At 40.6% G+C, this 13274-nt stretch overlaps 1 protein-coding gene across 2 annotated transcripts in view; it reads right to left on the bottom strand.

Moving 5' to 3' along the window:
- Positions 1-1618: 1618 nt before the first annotated feature.
- Positions 1619-13274, bottom strand: part of PCSK2 (proprotein convertase subtilisin/kexin type 2) — a 138915-nt gene continuing 127259 nt past the window's right edge. For both annotated transcript variants that reach the window (XM_069954323.1, XM_069954324.1), the window contains one exon: positions 1619-2568. In XM_069954323.1, coding sequence (XP_069810424.1) covers positions 2076-2568 — 493 coding nt within the window. In that variant the 3' untranslated portion in view covers positions 1619-2075. The remainder of the gene's footprint in view (positions 2569-13274) is intronic.

The following is a 13274-nucleotide window of genomic DNA, read 5'->3' as shown; positions in this document are numbered from 1 at the left end:
AATTACACTTCTTTTTAATTGCATTCAGAGTGGAACATCTGACTAGAGATGAGCGGACTTTTCGGATTAGTGGTTTGTGAAAACCAGAACGATCGGCGTCAGATTCCTGCTGTCTGCTCACTCCGTGCAGCGGGCATTGGTTGTATCCCAGTTTTCCAGGCGTTCCTTAGGAGGTATCCACCCGCTGCACGGAGTGAGCAGAAAGCGGGAATCCGACACTGATCGTTCTGGTTCTCACGAACCACAAATCCGAAAAGTCCGCTCATCTCTACATCTGACATCTGTCACCAATTTCGTCATGTCAAAGCCATTTCCCACTGCTCAACACTTCCTGATTTTGTCAAGACATAAGGAAAGTGCCTACTTAGCCAATCACTGGCTAAGATTAGCCACCACTACGGCCAGTCATCGAGAAAAGGCCTCATGTACACGCTCATGTTAATAATTACTGTCAGGAAACACTGATCAGGAAGTCTTTTAGGAAAGTTCAGGAAATCATCAGTATTTCCTGAAGGTAAAAACTGAAAAATAATTAAATAAAAATCCTCCAGTTTCTCTTCTCCTTTCTCTTCTGCCTCTGCTGCTGTGCTGGAGTGCTGGTGGAGAGAGCGGCCTCTTGTGGCCAGAGACATAATGCTACCTTCGGCCACAAAAGTAATTGATGGGGTCCGGAAATTTATCTGGATTTCCTGACAAGACATGACCTGAGAAAACATTTGTTATATGTGAAGAGGAGAGCAGGATATGCTGAGCAGAGGGGATTGGCACTGGTAGGTGATCACTATCAGGTAGTTTTAATTTATTTTTCTAATTTGTTATCCCACTTTGCACACAATTATTAATAAAAATAATTTTTTCGACAACCTCTTTTTTTTCAAAGCCTAAATACAAATTTCATTCCACAGCGGCATGTTGTCATGCTGCCCTACCCTCCTACCAGCCACCCAGGCTTGATTGAAATTGGGCTGTGCATGAAGTTCCCAGCACTCAGGGTGTAACTCAAGTCTTAACAGCTGGGAGGAGGGCAGGGCAAAATGACTACTGTGGCTCCCCTTTAAGCATACTAACTGGGTGTTGAGACCACTTTTTTTTAAATACAACTTAGGAGAGGACCAGGTACTGAGGTAAGTTTATAAGGCCCTGATAGGTTCCCTTTAAGAGACAACCCACTTAGAAATCCTTAGACCAGTGTTTCTCAACTTCATTTCTCAAGAACCCTCAACAAGTCCAACGTAGAGAATGTGTGTGATGATGCATTGACCATAAATATATACAAAATACCATGATCAACATGATCTGTTGAGGGACCTCGGGGGCTGGAATTAAGAAACACTGCCTTAAAGTACGTGCCCACTACGGAATTTCTGTGGAGACTTCAAGCAGATTCCACAGGGGTGGCCTCCCCTTGAAGTTCCACCCGTTCCATAGACTCAATGATATTTGCCAGTGGATTTTGCCATCCACACAATTATTTGGGTGGATGGCAGAATTCACCAGCAAATATCATTGAGTCTATGGAACGGCCGTAACTTCAAGGGGAAGCCATCTGGCTGAATCTGCTTGAAGTCTCCACGGAAATTCTGTAGTGTGCACATACCCTTAGATCTCCAAGACCCCCCCCAAAGTAATTTTCTGGTTGTCCAAATGGCATATTAGAAGACACTGCAAGTGGAAAAATGCTTTATACCACAGAATAATTTTGACACTATCCACAAAATACTTTTGGTATTTTTTTTCTAACACTTACGATGCATAATTTTCTCGTAGTCGGGGGTACATTTTATTTTACTTACATTTTTTTAAACACAATTTTTAATTTTGCTTTTGTTCAACAAACAATGATTGGTACACAAAACATGTCTTCGGGCTGTGCGTGTTAATTTTACCTTACAATATTAGGGGTAACGCTGTAAAAATATATATATATATTTATTTGATTCCAAATAAAGGAATAGATGGCTATAAATATTTCAAACATATGATACTGAGAAGCCAGTGTATCCTATACAGAGATTTAAGTGTCAGAAAGAGAAAAATCAGGAAAGGAAAATATAACACAGACATGCAGGACAGCATTAGTTTTTGCTTTTGTTTAATAGACTTTTCAGGCTTCTCTCCACTGCCTCATCCAGTTCCTCTTCCAGCTCTTCCTTCTTTGACATTGCTAATTTTGACTGATAATCTCTAACTATTTGGTCTATGTAGGGGGCACTTTGAGTTCCATGCAGCATCAGGGTCCATTCTTTAAGAACACCTTTCTGTGGCATGCTCCCAACAAACCCAATCTCGAGAACCCAAGTACCTCTTGGGTCCTCCCCCCATGTGTGTGTGGTCATGAAGGGCCATTTATCAAATCCCACTTTAGAATCATCATCCCTAGGGCGACGACTCAGCAAGATGGACTTGGTTCCCATTGGTGATGTCATATTGATATTCAGGTCACCTCGCCTTGTAGAATTTACGGTTATTACAGCCTGGACGTGTTCAAGGTATCGTACAAAGTTTTCCTTCCCTTCGCATGCATCAGTTGTAAGGGTGAGGACCAATTTTCCATCTGGGGGTATTTTCCTGGTAACAAAAAAAGAAAAAGGACAAAATAGATATTATTATATCCTTCGGAATTTTTTTTTATATAATTTTGTAGCATCTGTGCTATATGTTCTGATACAGAGCTCCAAATACCCAGGATCCAAGGGGCTATAATCTCGAGCTGTCTGTCTCGAGAACTGTATGTATGTAATAAATAACCTTAGCAGCAATCTCCTTAGCACTCCTGGAGTCGAAGGCAGACAGAGGTTGCGCCAATGCTCCCTATCTCTACTTGTCCCCTTTACATCTTTTTTCTCGCGAACTGCCTGGTCAGCCAATCACTGACTGAGGCAGGAGCGGGCAGTTCCTGCCAAAATGTCACAGTAGCAAGGAAGAAGCAGGGATAAGCAGAAAGGAGTGTTGAAGTGGAGCTTTCAGGGGACTGAGGAAAGGTGAGTAGGACTTATTTTTTACTTTTACACTACCCTAGTCATGCGTTATCAGAAAAAAAAGCCTTTTTTTTTTTTAACCCATTTAATTCTTAAGGCTTAATTAAGAAAAGAAGGGGATTTAGAGGTCTCTAAAGAAAAAAGAGATCTAAGTACATTAGACCTAAAAACAACTTAATAACAAGTGAACATTCACTTTAAAGCTATGTTATGGATTTGTACCCTTCCCTAATATAACATTATTCTTGAAATTCTTCCTTTAAGTCACTGAACAAGTCTTATTATCTACATTTAGGACTGTTAGGAACTTCAAATGCAAATCTGTCACGAGGCTTCAGGCTATGCCAGTCTACTGACAGATTCTCAGAGTAAATAGCAAGGAAAGAAAACTCTGCTCATACACTTCAAAGTGAAATCATCAGCCACAAAGTGTAGTTACTGACCATAAGGAAAAGTACATCAGGTAATCCATAGAAGTCCAGTACTGGAACTACACTACCCAGCAGTAAACCGATTCAATACACATATAATATATTTTGTAGAGAAAAATTCCAACGGCATTCCCCATGTTTCCTTTATTAGCCCTCCAACAGATATCACATAAGGAATCGTGGAGACACACTACCTCCTGCACACTATAGTCGGGACTATGGCTGCCAGCCGCAACCGAAAAGGTAAGGATCGTCACCTTTTCCATGGTGTATGCCAGGGATGCAGCTTTATTAAATATGCCCATATATCCATATACCTATATAGTTACAAAAGGCAAACTGTCGGCACCGTCTCAGCACAGGAACCCACACGAAGACCTCAGCGTGACACTCCCATATGTAATAACACTCGACCACTTGTGGTGCTTTGCTGCAATATCTTGGCAATATCTAGGCAAAATCTTGGCAATAGTGAATATAGCAAAGGCGGCACTCACCAGTGTCGGTTAAAAGATACTTTATTGAGACAGTAAAGGCATCAGTAAAAGGGCACTTTCCACAAAAATTAAAGAGTGACGTCCGTTTCACATATAAAATGCTTCTTCTCAGCTCACCGAGCCGAGCAGAAGCGTTTTATACGTGAAATGGCCGTCGATCTTTAATTTTTGTGGAAAGCACCCTTTTACTGATGCCTTTACTGTCTCAATAAAGCACCTTTTAACTGACACTGGTGAGTGCCGCCTTCGCTATATTCTCTATTGTCAAGATACATATACCTATACATCAACATTTTGTTTGGTCAATTGAACCACTGCTGTTAGTGGCAGGGTGGTGGTGGGTAACCTATACCATGAGGGAATGTGTCACCTAAATTTTCTTTACTAATTAGAGCCAGATACTGACAAATGTTCTTTTATTCCAGTTTCTATTTTCTGACTGTAATTTTTTTTATTTCACTTTTTTGTTCATTGTTATGGGGACTGCCATATTGCCTGGCCTGTTCCCAACAGCATTTAGAGATATGCTTTAGAGCAAGACTCATGGACATAGATGGCAATAGACAGACTCTGTCCCCTTGAGATGAACGTGAAACATTACTGAGCGCTCTGTGACCTTTGAGAAGGTCATTCCACAGGCAGCTGCTATTGTCTTCTCTATGTATTGGTTTCACCTGTGACTTCAATGCTGTACAGATCAATTTACAGCAGCCTCCTCTTATCATCACAGACACAACAGGAAGTCTCAGCTTAGATTTAGCCCCAGTGGTGGGAATGAAAACTGCAAGATCTCATGTATGCCATCCAAATGTATACATTTGGATGGCATCCATCACCCGTAGGATTCAAATTCATAAAGCATGGTTTATGATGTTATATTTTAAGCAGTAAAAAAATAGCAATTCCAATATCTGCTTCCAAACGGAGGCCAAAGCAGACTCTTTTGGCTTCCGTCCAATGAATGGGAACCTATGGGACAGTTTGACGTATACTTAACAAACAGTGTTAAAGGGGCCTAAAGATAAAGGAATGACTTCTGTTTTCTGTATGAATCTAGTCCTTGAGACATCTAACACTAATAGTAACTACCTTCTATGTACTTCTTCATCTCCCGCTCAACAGACTGCGCATCGCACATCGTGTTATATCCCGCAGCTCGTACATTACACAGATACTTTTCTCCCATTTCTTCTATTATTTTCCGGAGAGGTTATTCCAGAAGACTGAGCATTTGACACATAATTACACGTTACATATTGTATGAGTTTATGTATAATCTTCTGTCCCACAATACATTTCCCTGTTTATAATCCTCGCCAATGACATGATGAAATAAAGCATCATAAATATTAATGGAGCGGCTGACAACATTGGCTGCAGACACTGAAGGCTACCCGGCTTCTTTGCACTAATTGACAGGGTTGCCAAGGTGCACAACAGAGGATGTGGAGAAGACTATATATAGAATCTGTTCTGCAAGTCTATGAGGAGGGAGAAAACAATTATCCATACTATGACTGAATCAAATGTTAATGGAATCTGCAATGCAATTCCCCGGAGCCAGGATTTTACTGCTTCCAAGTAAATAATGCAGCTTTATAAGATACAATTTCACTAAAACATATTAAGCCAATTATTTGGTATTCCCACGTAATGTGTTACAGTTAGTGATCTTTATACAAGGGCAGCTATCCTGGTTAATAAAGGGTTACTGTAGCAGCTGCTAAGAGCACCCCCGAAACCCCTTCAGACTGAAATGCGTAATGTGCTATATTAATGTAGTGAAGTGGAAAGCAGAGGAAGGAAAGCTCTGTCAGTCATCATTGGGGGCTCTCAGGGACCATAGCTATGTACATAGTATGCCCATGGTTGCAGCTGCAAGGAGAGAGAGGCCTTTTTACTACAAAAAGTAGCCTTTTTTTTGTTAGTGGCTCTCGATTCCTTATTATCAGTATTCATCCTCAATTATGATATAATAATAAAAATGTATTATATTCTATTTGGAGGTGTGCGCTGGAATATATATAGGGAGAGATTTATCAAACATGGGGGGGGGGATTTATCAAACATGGTGTAAAGTGAAACTGGCTCAGTTGCCCCTAGCAACCAATCAGATTCCACTGTGGAAGAACGTTGGATAGGCCAATTTTAATTTTTACATTTTTTCTTCCTTGACTTTTGAGAGCTAAAACATTTCTATTTACAGAGACTAGGGATGAGCGAACTTTTGAAAAGTTCGGTTCGGTTCGATCCCCCGAACTTTCCTGAAGTTCGGGTTCTGACGAACCGAACCGAAAACGAACCTTGCAATGACGGCTGAATAATTGCAGCTACAATAGTGGGAGTGTGATAGGGTATAGTTTCGTGTAGTTGCAGTTGCTATTACAATAAAAAAAGTGGAAAAACTCAAAGTGCAAAAATAGTGAAAAAAAAAATAGCCGACAAATCGGCAATAATGCCGACTCCTCAAATGGTTAATATATTTAATTAATAGAACATATTTTCATTGTAATAAAGTAACTTTCGTTGTTCAATAATTTAATTAAAACGATTTCATCATTGTGCAATTAAATATACTGTTAAAATAAATATATATAAATAAATGTTTATTTATATATATATTTATTTTTTTTACAGTATATTTAATTGCACAAGTATGGATTCATTTAAATTAAATTATTCAACAACGAAATTAATTTTATTACAACGAAAATGTGTTTTATTAATTAAATATCAATAATTACAGGAAGCTCTATTAAGCCGTTAATTCATATTGCGGGTAAAAAGAGATTACTGTAATAATTAATACTTTACTTTAATTAAAACATCAAATGTTTCTTCTAATTATGCTATCACAATAGCATTATTAGAAGAAACATTTTGAACCCCTTCCTTGCTGGGATGGGTGCAGTCTGACATCAGTCTGGCCCCTAAGGGGTTAAGGGGGATACAATGCATCCTCCCTTAACCCCTTGGGGGCCAGACTGTAAGCAGCGATCTGTAAAGATGCTGCATACTGTAAGGAGCACAACACTGCTCACAATGATGGGTGTTGTGCTCCTGTTTGTGTGTTTTTTGTGTGTTTCTCCCTTTTTGTTTTTCAGATATCGGTATCCATGGATTAATCCATATGGATTACGTTGGATTCTGTGGACTGCGACAATGACCAGCGGTTGTTTGGATTTTTTAAAATAAAATGGTAAATTAGGGGTGTGGGGGTGTTTTTATTTGAATAAAAATTTTTTCACTTGTGTCTTGTCTTTATTTCTTTACTTTATAGACTTAGTAGTGTAAGCCGTCTAATAGACGGAATCCATTACTAAGTCGGGGCCTAGTGTTAGCCGGTATAAAATGGCTAACACTAACCCCCCATTATTACCCCAGTACCCAATGCCACCAGGGGTACTGGGAAGAGCCGGGTGCCAGTGGTCCCGGAGCGTCAAAATTGGCGCTCCTAGACTGGGGCGGCAGCAGGCTGGTAAGATTTAGGCTGGAGAGGGCCTAAACCAATGGCTCTTCCCACCCTGGTGTTACCAGGCTGCTGTCGCTTGGTTTTTAACCCGGCTGGTTATGAAAATAGGGGGAACCCTACTCGTTTTTTTTTTTAAATAAATAAATAATTAAGAAAAGAACCCCTACGCGGGTTCCCCCAATTTTCATAACCAGACGGGTTAAAAACCAAGCGACAGCAGCCTGGTAATATCAGGGTGGGAAGAGCCATTGGTTTAGGCCCTCCCCAGCCTAAATCTTACCAGCCTGCCGCCGCCCGGTCCAGGAGCACCAATTTTGACGCCCTGGGACCACTGGCACCCGGCTCTTCCCAGTACCCCTGGTGGCATTGGGTACTGGTGTAATAATGGGGGGTTAGTGTTAGCCATTTTATACCGGCTAACACTAGGCCCCACCTTAGTAATGGATTCCGTCTATTAGACGGCTTCCACTACTAAGTCTATAAAGTAAAGAAATAAAGACAAGACACAAGTGAACATTTTTTTTTATTCAAATAAAAACACCCCCACACCCCTCATTGACCATTTTTTTAATAAAAACAAATCCAAACAACCACTGGTCATCGTCGTAGTCCACCGAATCCGACGTAATCCACAGGATACCGATATCTGAAAAACAAAAAGGGAGAAACACACAAAAAACACACAAACAGGAGCACAACACCCATCATTGTGAGCGGTGTTGTGCACCTTACAGTATGCAGCATCTTTACAGATCGCTGCTTACAGTCTGGCCCCCAAGGGATTAAGGGAGGATGCATTGCATCCCCCTTAACCCCTTGGGGGCCAGATTGATGTCAGACGGCACCCATCCCAGCAAGGAAGGGGTTAAGTGGCCCCCCTTCCTTGCTGGGATGGGTGCAGTGCTGGGGAGGGGGTGGGGAGAGCTGTATACTCACCCCCATGTGTCCTCTTCGCTGGTCCGCAGCACAATGAAGTCACTGTGCTGCGGACCTGCTAATTATATGTGCGCTGAGCCGATCAGCTGATCAGCTGAGCGCACATATGATTCAAAATGTTTCTTCTAATAATGCTATTGTGAAAGCATAATTAGAAGAAACATTTGATGTTTTAATTAAAGTAAAGTATTAATTATTACAGTGGGCTCTTTTTACTGGCAATATGAATTAACGGCTTAATAGTGCTTCCTGTAATAATTAATATTTAATTAATAAAACACATTTTCGTTGTAATAAAATTTATTTAGTTGTTCAATAATTTAATTTAAACGAATCCATACTTGTGCAATTAAATATACTGTAAAAAAATAAATATATATATAAATATACATTTATTTATATATATTTATTTTAACAGTATATTTAATTGCACAATGATGGAATCATTTTAATGAAATTATTGAACAACGAAAGTGACTTTATTACAACGAAAATATGTTCTATTAATTAAATATATTAACCATTAGAGGCATCGGCATTATTGCAGAGGATCGCTAACCCCATAATGCTGATTCCTCTAATACTGTTTCCCTGCTTTCCCAGATGCATTCCAGAGGTGTTTGCATCACTTTTTAAAGATGTCTTTGATTTTATTTGTTATTGTTATTTTAACCAGATTCGTTACGAACTTTCTCAAAGTTCGGTTCGGTGATGAACCGAACTTTTTGCAAAGTTCGTAACGAATCTGGTTCGTTACGGTTTGGTTCGCTCATCCCTAACAGAGACCAATTGTAATGACACTAGTGTTGAGCGGACGTGAGGAAACTGTCCAGGTTCGTCAACTTCTTCAAACCCGGACACTCTGCATTTGATTCTTTGTGTCTGGAGAAGTAAGATGCCACTCTACAGCTGTCAGGAAAACATGGATATAGCCATAGGCTGTATCTATATTTTCCAGGATTCCTTAGGGTGACATCCAACTTCTCCGCAGGGAATCAAATGCAGAGTGTCTAGGTTCAGAGCGGTTGCCAAACCAGAACAGTTTCCTCAAGTCTGCTTAACACTAAATGACAACCTACATTGTGCCATAAAATATAGCTAAACATTTATTGGATAAAGTAAAAAGACAAATAAAAACAAAACACCATTTAGCAAATTTGGAGAGTTTACATTTTTTTAACTTAAAAAGTGGAAAAAGGGTCATGATTCGAAATTTTAGACTATGTTCACATGTTGTTCACATGTTCAACAGCCATTCACGCCCATTCAGCGTGAATGGCCATTGTTTAACCCTATTTATGGCCAGAATCAACGATCATGAACGGCAATTGGTAATACAGCGTGTGATTTATACTGTATATATACATTATATACTTTTCTTCACTATTCTAGTCCCTTTATTGGTCTAGTATAATCATTTTCTTCAATTACTTATACAGATTAAAGGGGTTGTCCGGCGAAAAAAAATTATTCACAGAATAACACACATTACAAAGTTATACAACTTTGTAATGTATGTTATGTCTGTGAATGGCCCCCTTCCCCGTGTCCCACCACCCCCACCCGTGTACCCGGAAGTGTGGTGCGCTATACATTACCTGTCGCGTGCCGACCACGGTCTCCGATCGTCAGCAGTGACGTCTTCTTCGGGAGCTTGGCGGATCTTCCCGAGTGCCGGCCGCCCTCTGCAGCGTCATCCGAAGCTCAGCCGCGATTGGCTGAGCATAACTGTGCTCAGCCAATCGCGGCTGAGCAGCTGATGACGTGGCCGCGTCATCAGCCGCTCAGCCGCGATTGGCTGAGCACAGTTATGCTCAGCCAATCGCGGCTGAGCTTCGGATGACGCTGCAGAGGGTGGCCGGCACTCGGGAAGATCCGCCAAGCTCCCGAAGAAGACGTCACTGCTGACGATCGGAGACCGTGGACGACACGACATGCGGTGAGTATAATGCACCACACTTCCGGGTCTAGCGTGGGTGGGGGGAAACACGGGGAAGGGGGCCATTCACAGACATAACATACATTACAAAGTTGTATAACTTTGTAATGTGTGTTATTCTGTGAATAATTTTTTTTCGCCGGACAACCCCTTTAATGAAACACATATGTATTTATTCTGTGGCAGGCTGTAACAGTGGATCTGGCATTGCATCCATGGAGGCTAGGAGAAAGCCTTGGTCTGCCATGACAGCTGATCGTCTCTCCACATTTGTAACATAGGGAAATGGATATGACTCCTGAGTGACTACTAATGTGTAATGTAGCTGTCTAGAAGCCGCTGTCCCCATTGACGGTGGCATCTACAGGCCAGCTACTGGTAGCAGCTGTCACGTGCTGAAACACCAAGTAGCCATCAAGTACGGAGAAGAAGTTCCCAAGCCCTCTCAAAACCTCTATACCATACATCATGGGTTGCTAAGGGGTTGGACTACTGGTTTGATGATGAATTAGTATAAACTAAACCCAGTATGAGTTGTGTGGATTGACATATATCTTCATTTTCCAAAAAAAAACAGCAGTAAAAGCTATAAAAACCAGTTTCAGGCCAACATTATCCTTAATGACAGTAAGGAGTTCCCAATATATCATCTCCTTTACGCTCTCTAGGAAAAATGTCTCTGGTGCACTAATCCTCCAGTAATTGCCCTATTTTCCGGCATATAAGGTGACTGAGCATATAAGAGAAGATTTTCCTGGGTTAAAAAGTAGTCTTATATGTAGGGAAATGCAGCAAGTAACATGTCTGGGAATGTCTGTGGCTGCTTATGTTTAATCTATGAGACTTTTATTGATAGCAGCTGCCTCATTTCCCTTCAGGGCCCCTGTTGAGCTGCACAGGTTACCTATATGGTAAGTTCACCCCTAACTCAAGAATCGCCGTTTTTTTTTTTTTAAATAGCATATATAATATGGTGTATAAAGAAAAATGATGGAGTGTTGAATAGATTTCATGAGCAATTGCAATCCTTAACTAAACCAAAGTAAAAGTAATGGTAGACACAGCTCAATGAATAAAAGAACTATTTGACAGTCCTATTTTCACTTGACAAACTTTTCGGGAAAAAAGGTGTAATTTAATGTTCCTTTTTACAATAGCTATACATTTGCCCACCCACTGTCCACGGATGAGGCTTAGCTGCATAGAATCTAGATATTATACTAATGGATTATTCATTTATATAGCCAGAAAGCCTTCTTTAGTGTTATTACTTCGCTCTACAATTAGCATGCCTTCCTACAGTGCTGCTCCTCAACGTGGTTGCAGAAGTCTTAATAGCCTCCAGGCATAAAAGCATATTAAGCTCCAAAATCTCTATGGCAACATTACGGCAAATACTGGGGTTCACATATAATTAGCTTATGTGACATGTAAAAAAGGTGTGATTGGTGGAAAGTTCTCTGACATTGGGAATCAGGGAGTAATGTTGTTGGATTCCTTTGGAGAGACGTATGTTCCTCTACCTTGAAATGACTGTGCCTTACCAAAATCTACAATCTATTCGGCTTGCTGTAAAGTAAAAAAAAAAAAAAAAAAAACAGCTCAAGAAAAATGGCTGCCTCTATAGTAATGTGCTAAAAAGTAAATAAAACAAATTAGAAGTAGAAGCAAAATTTTGAAAAAAAAAAAAAAAGTAGAGGCTGATTAGGAAAAAAGAACATGTTCCAGTATATGGGTCTAAACAGCCAAAAAATCTTGGCAACACATTCACTTTAGGTACTCCCCCACCAAGCCAGAATCCTACTCCACAATGACGAGGGGCAACACCATGAAACAGCTGTCTGTGGATGGATACCTGGATTTGCTTTTTCCTTGTCATGACTTATAAATTGAGCTGGATATTGACTGAAGGTGCCACTTAATATGGTGGTTTTGGTGGGTTCCTTTCAGGAGCCACCCCTTGGCTGGGTCCTTCCCTGGAGGGATATCTTGCTAGTTCTGTTTTTTGAGACTCTTAAATGAGGCTCCACGGACTCCATGGATTTGCAAACTCAATGGATTTAAGACTTAGGCTGGATTCACATGTGGCCTTTTAGTCCTGTGTTTCATGAATCTTAAATGAGGCTCCAATGACTCTTTTTGCATATTGTATTTCCCAGAGGGCATATACTTAGCAATTCACTGTATTGAGTGCTTTAACCACCTGCTGACAGTGTTTAATTTAGCTGGTCTCCCTGAGATCAGTGATCTGTTTACCGTATGGCTTTACTAGGCATTGCTCCCACCTAGCCAGACTCCTACTCCACACTGATGAGGGGCAACACCTCAAAACAGCTGTCTGTGGATGAATACCTGGCTTTGGTTTCCTTTTTCATGTCCATAGACTTGTAAATTGAGCTACATATTGACTAGAAGGGCCACTTATTATAGTAGCTTTGGTGGTTTCCTTCCAGGAGCCACCCCTTGGCTAGGTGCTTCTCTGGAGGGATATCTGGCTAGCTCAGTTTTTTGAGACTCTTAAATGAGGCTTCACAGACTCCATGGATATAAGACTTAGGCTGGATTCACATGTGGCATTTTCGTCAGCATATTTATCGAAAACCAGGAGTCAACGCAGAAAAGTATTTACACGTTTATCTATGTTTCGGACGCAGTCTTCGTTTTGGCTACAATCCCGACCAAGATTCTACCTTTTTGCTTCCCATGTCACTTGTAACATCTATATAACTGTCACTTCTCCCCTATCTAGCAGATTACGCTACCTGGACCACATGCACTAGGTTGCTGGCAAACACATAGTAGCATAGATTGGTTAAAACAATACAACAAAAACATGTTTGTCAGATCATCTCACTTGTTCTTATCTATTGTTAGGGTGAATGATAAATCCAAAGCGCACAAAGAATTTAATATTCTGTATGTACCAAGACAACTTGCAGCTTTATTGCATCTTTGTTATACGGCTAATGTGTTTTGAACCAACAGCAGACACATACGGAAATGGAGAGAAAGGAGCTGCTG

This window comes from Dendropsophus ebraccatus, chromosome 15 (assembly GCF_027789765.1).
Source record: "Dendropsophus ebraccatus isolate aDenEbr1 chromosome 15, aDenEbr1.pat, whole genome shotgun sequence".
NCBI lineage: Eukaryota > Metazoa > Chordata > Amphibia > Anura > Hylidae > Dendropsophus > Dendropsophus ebraccatus.
The sequence above is the reverse complement of the archived record's forward strand: the minus strand, read 5'-3'. Positions and strand labels throughout refer to the sequence as shown.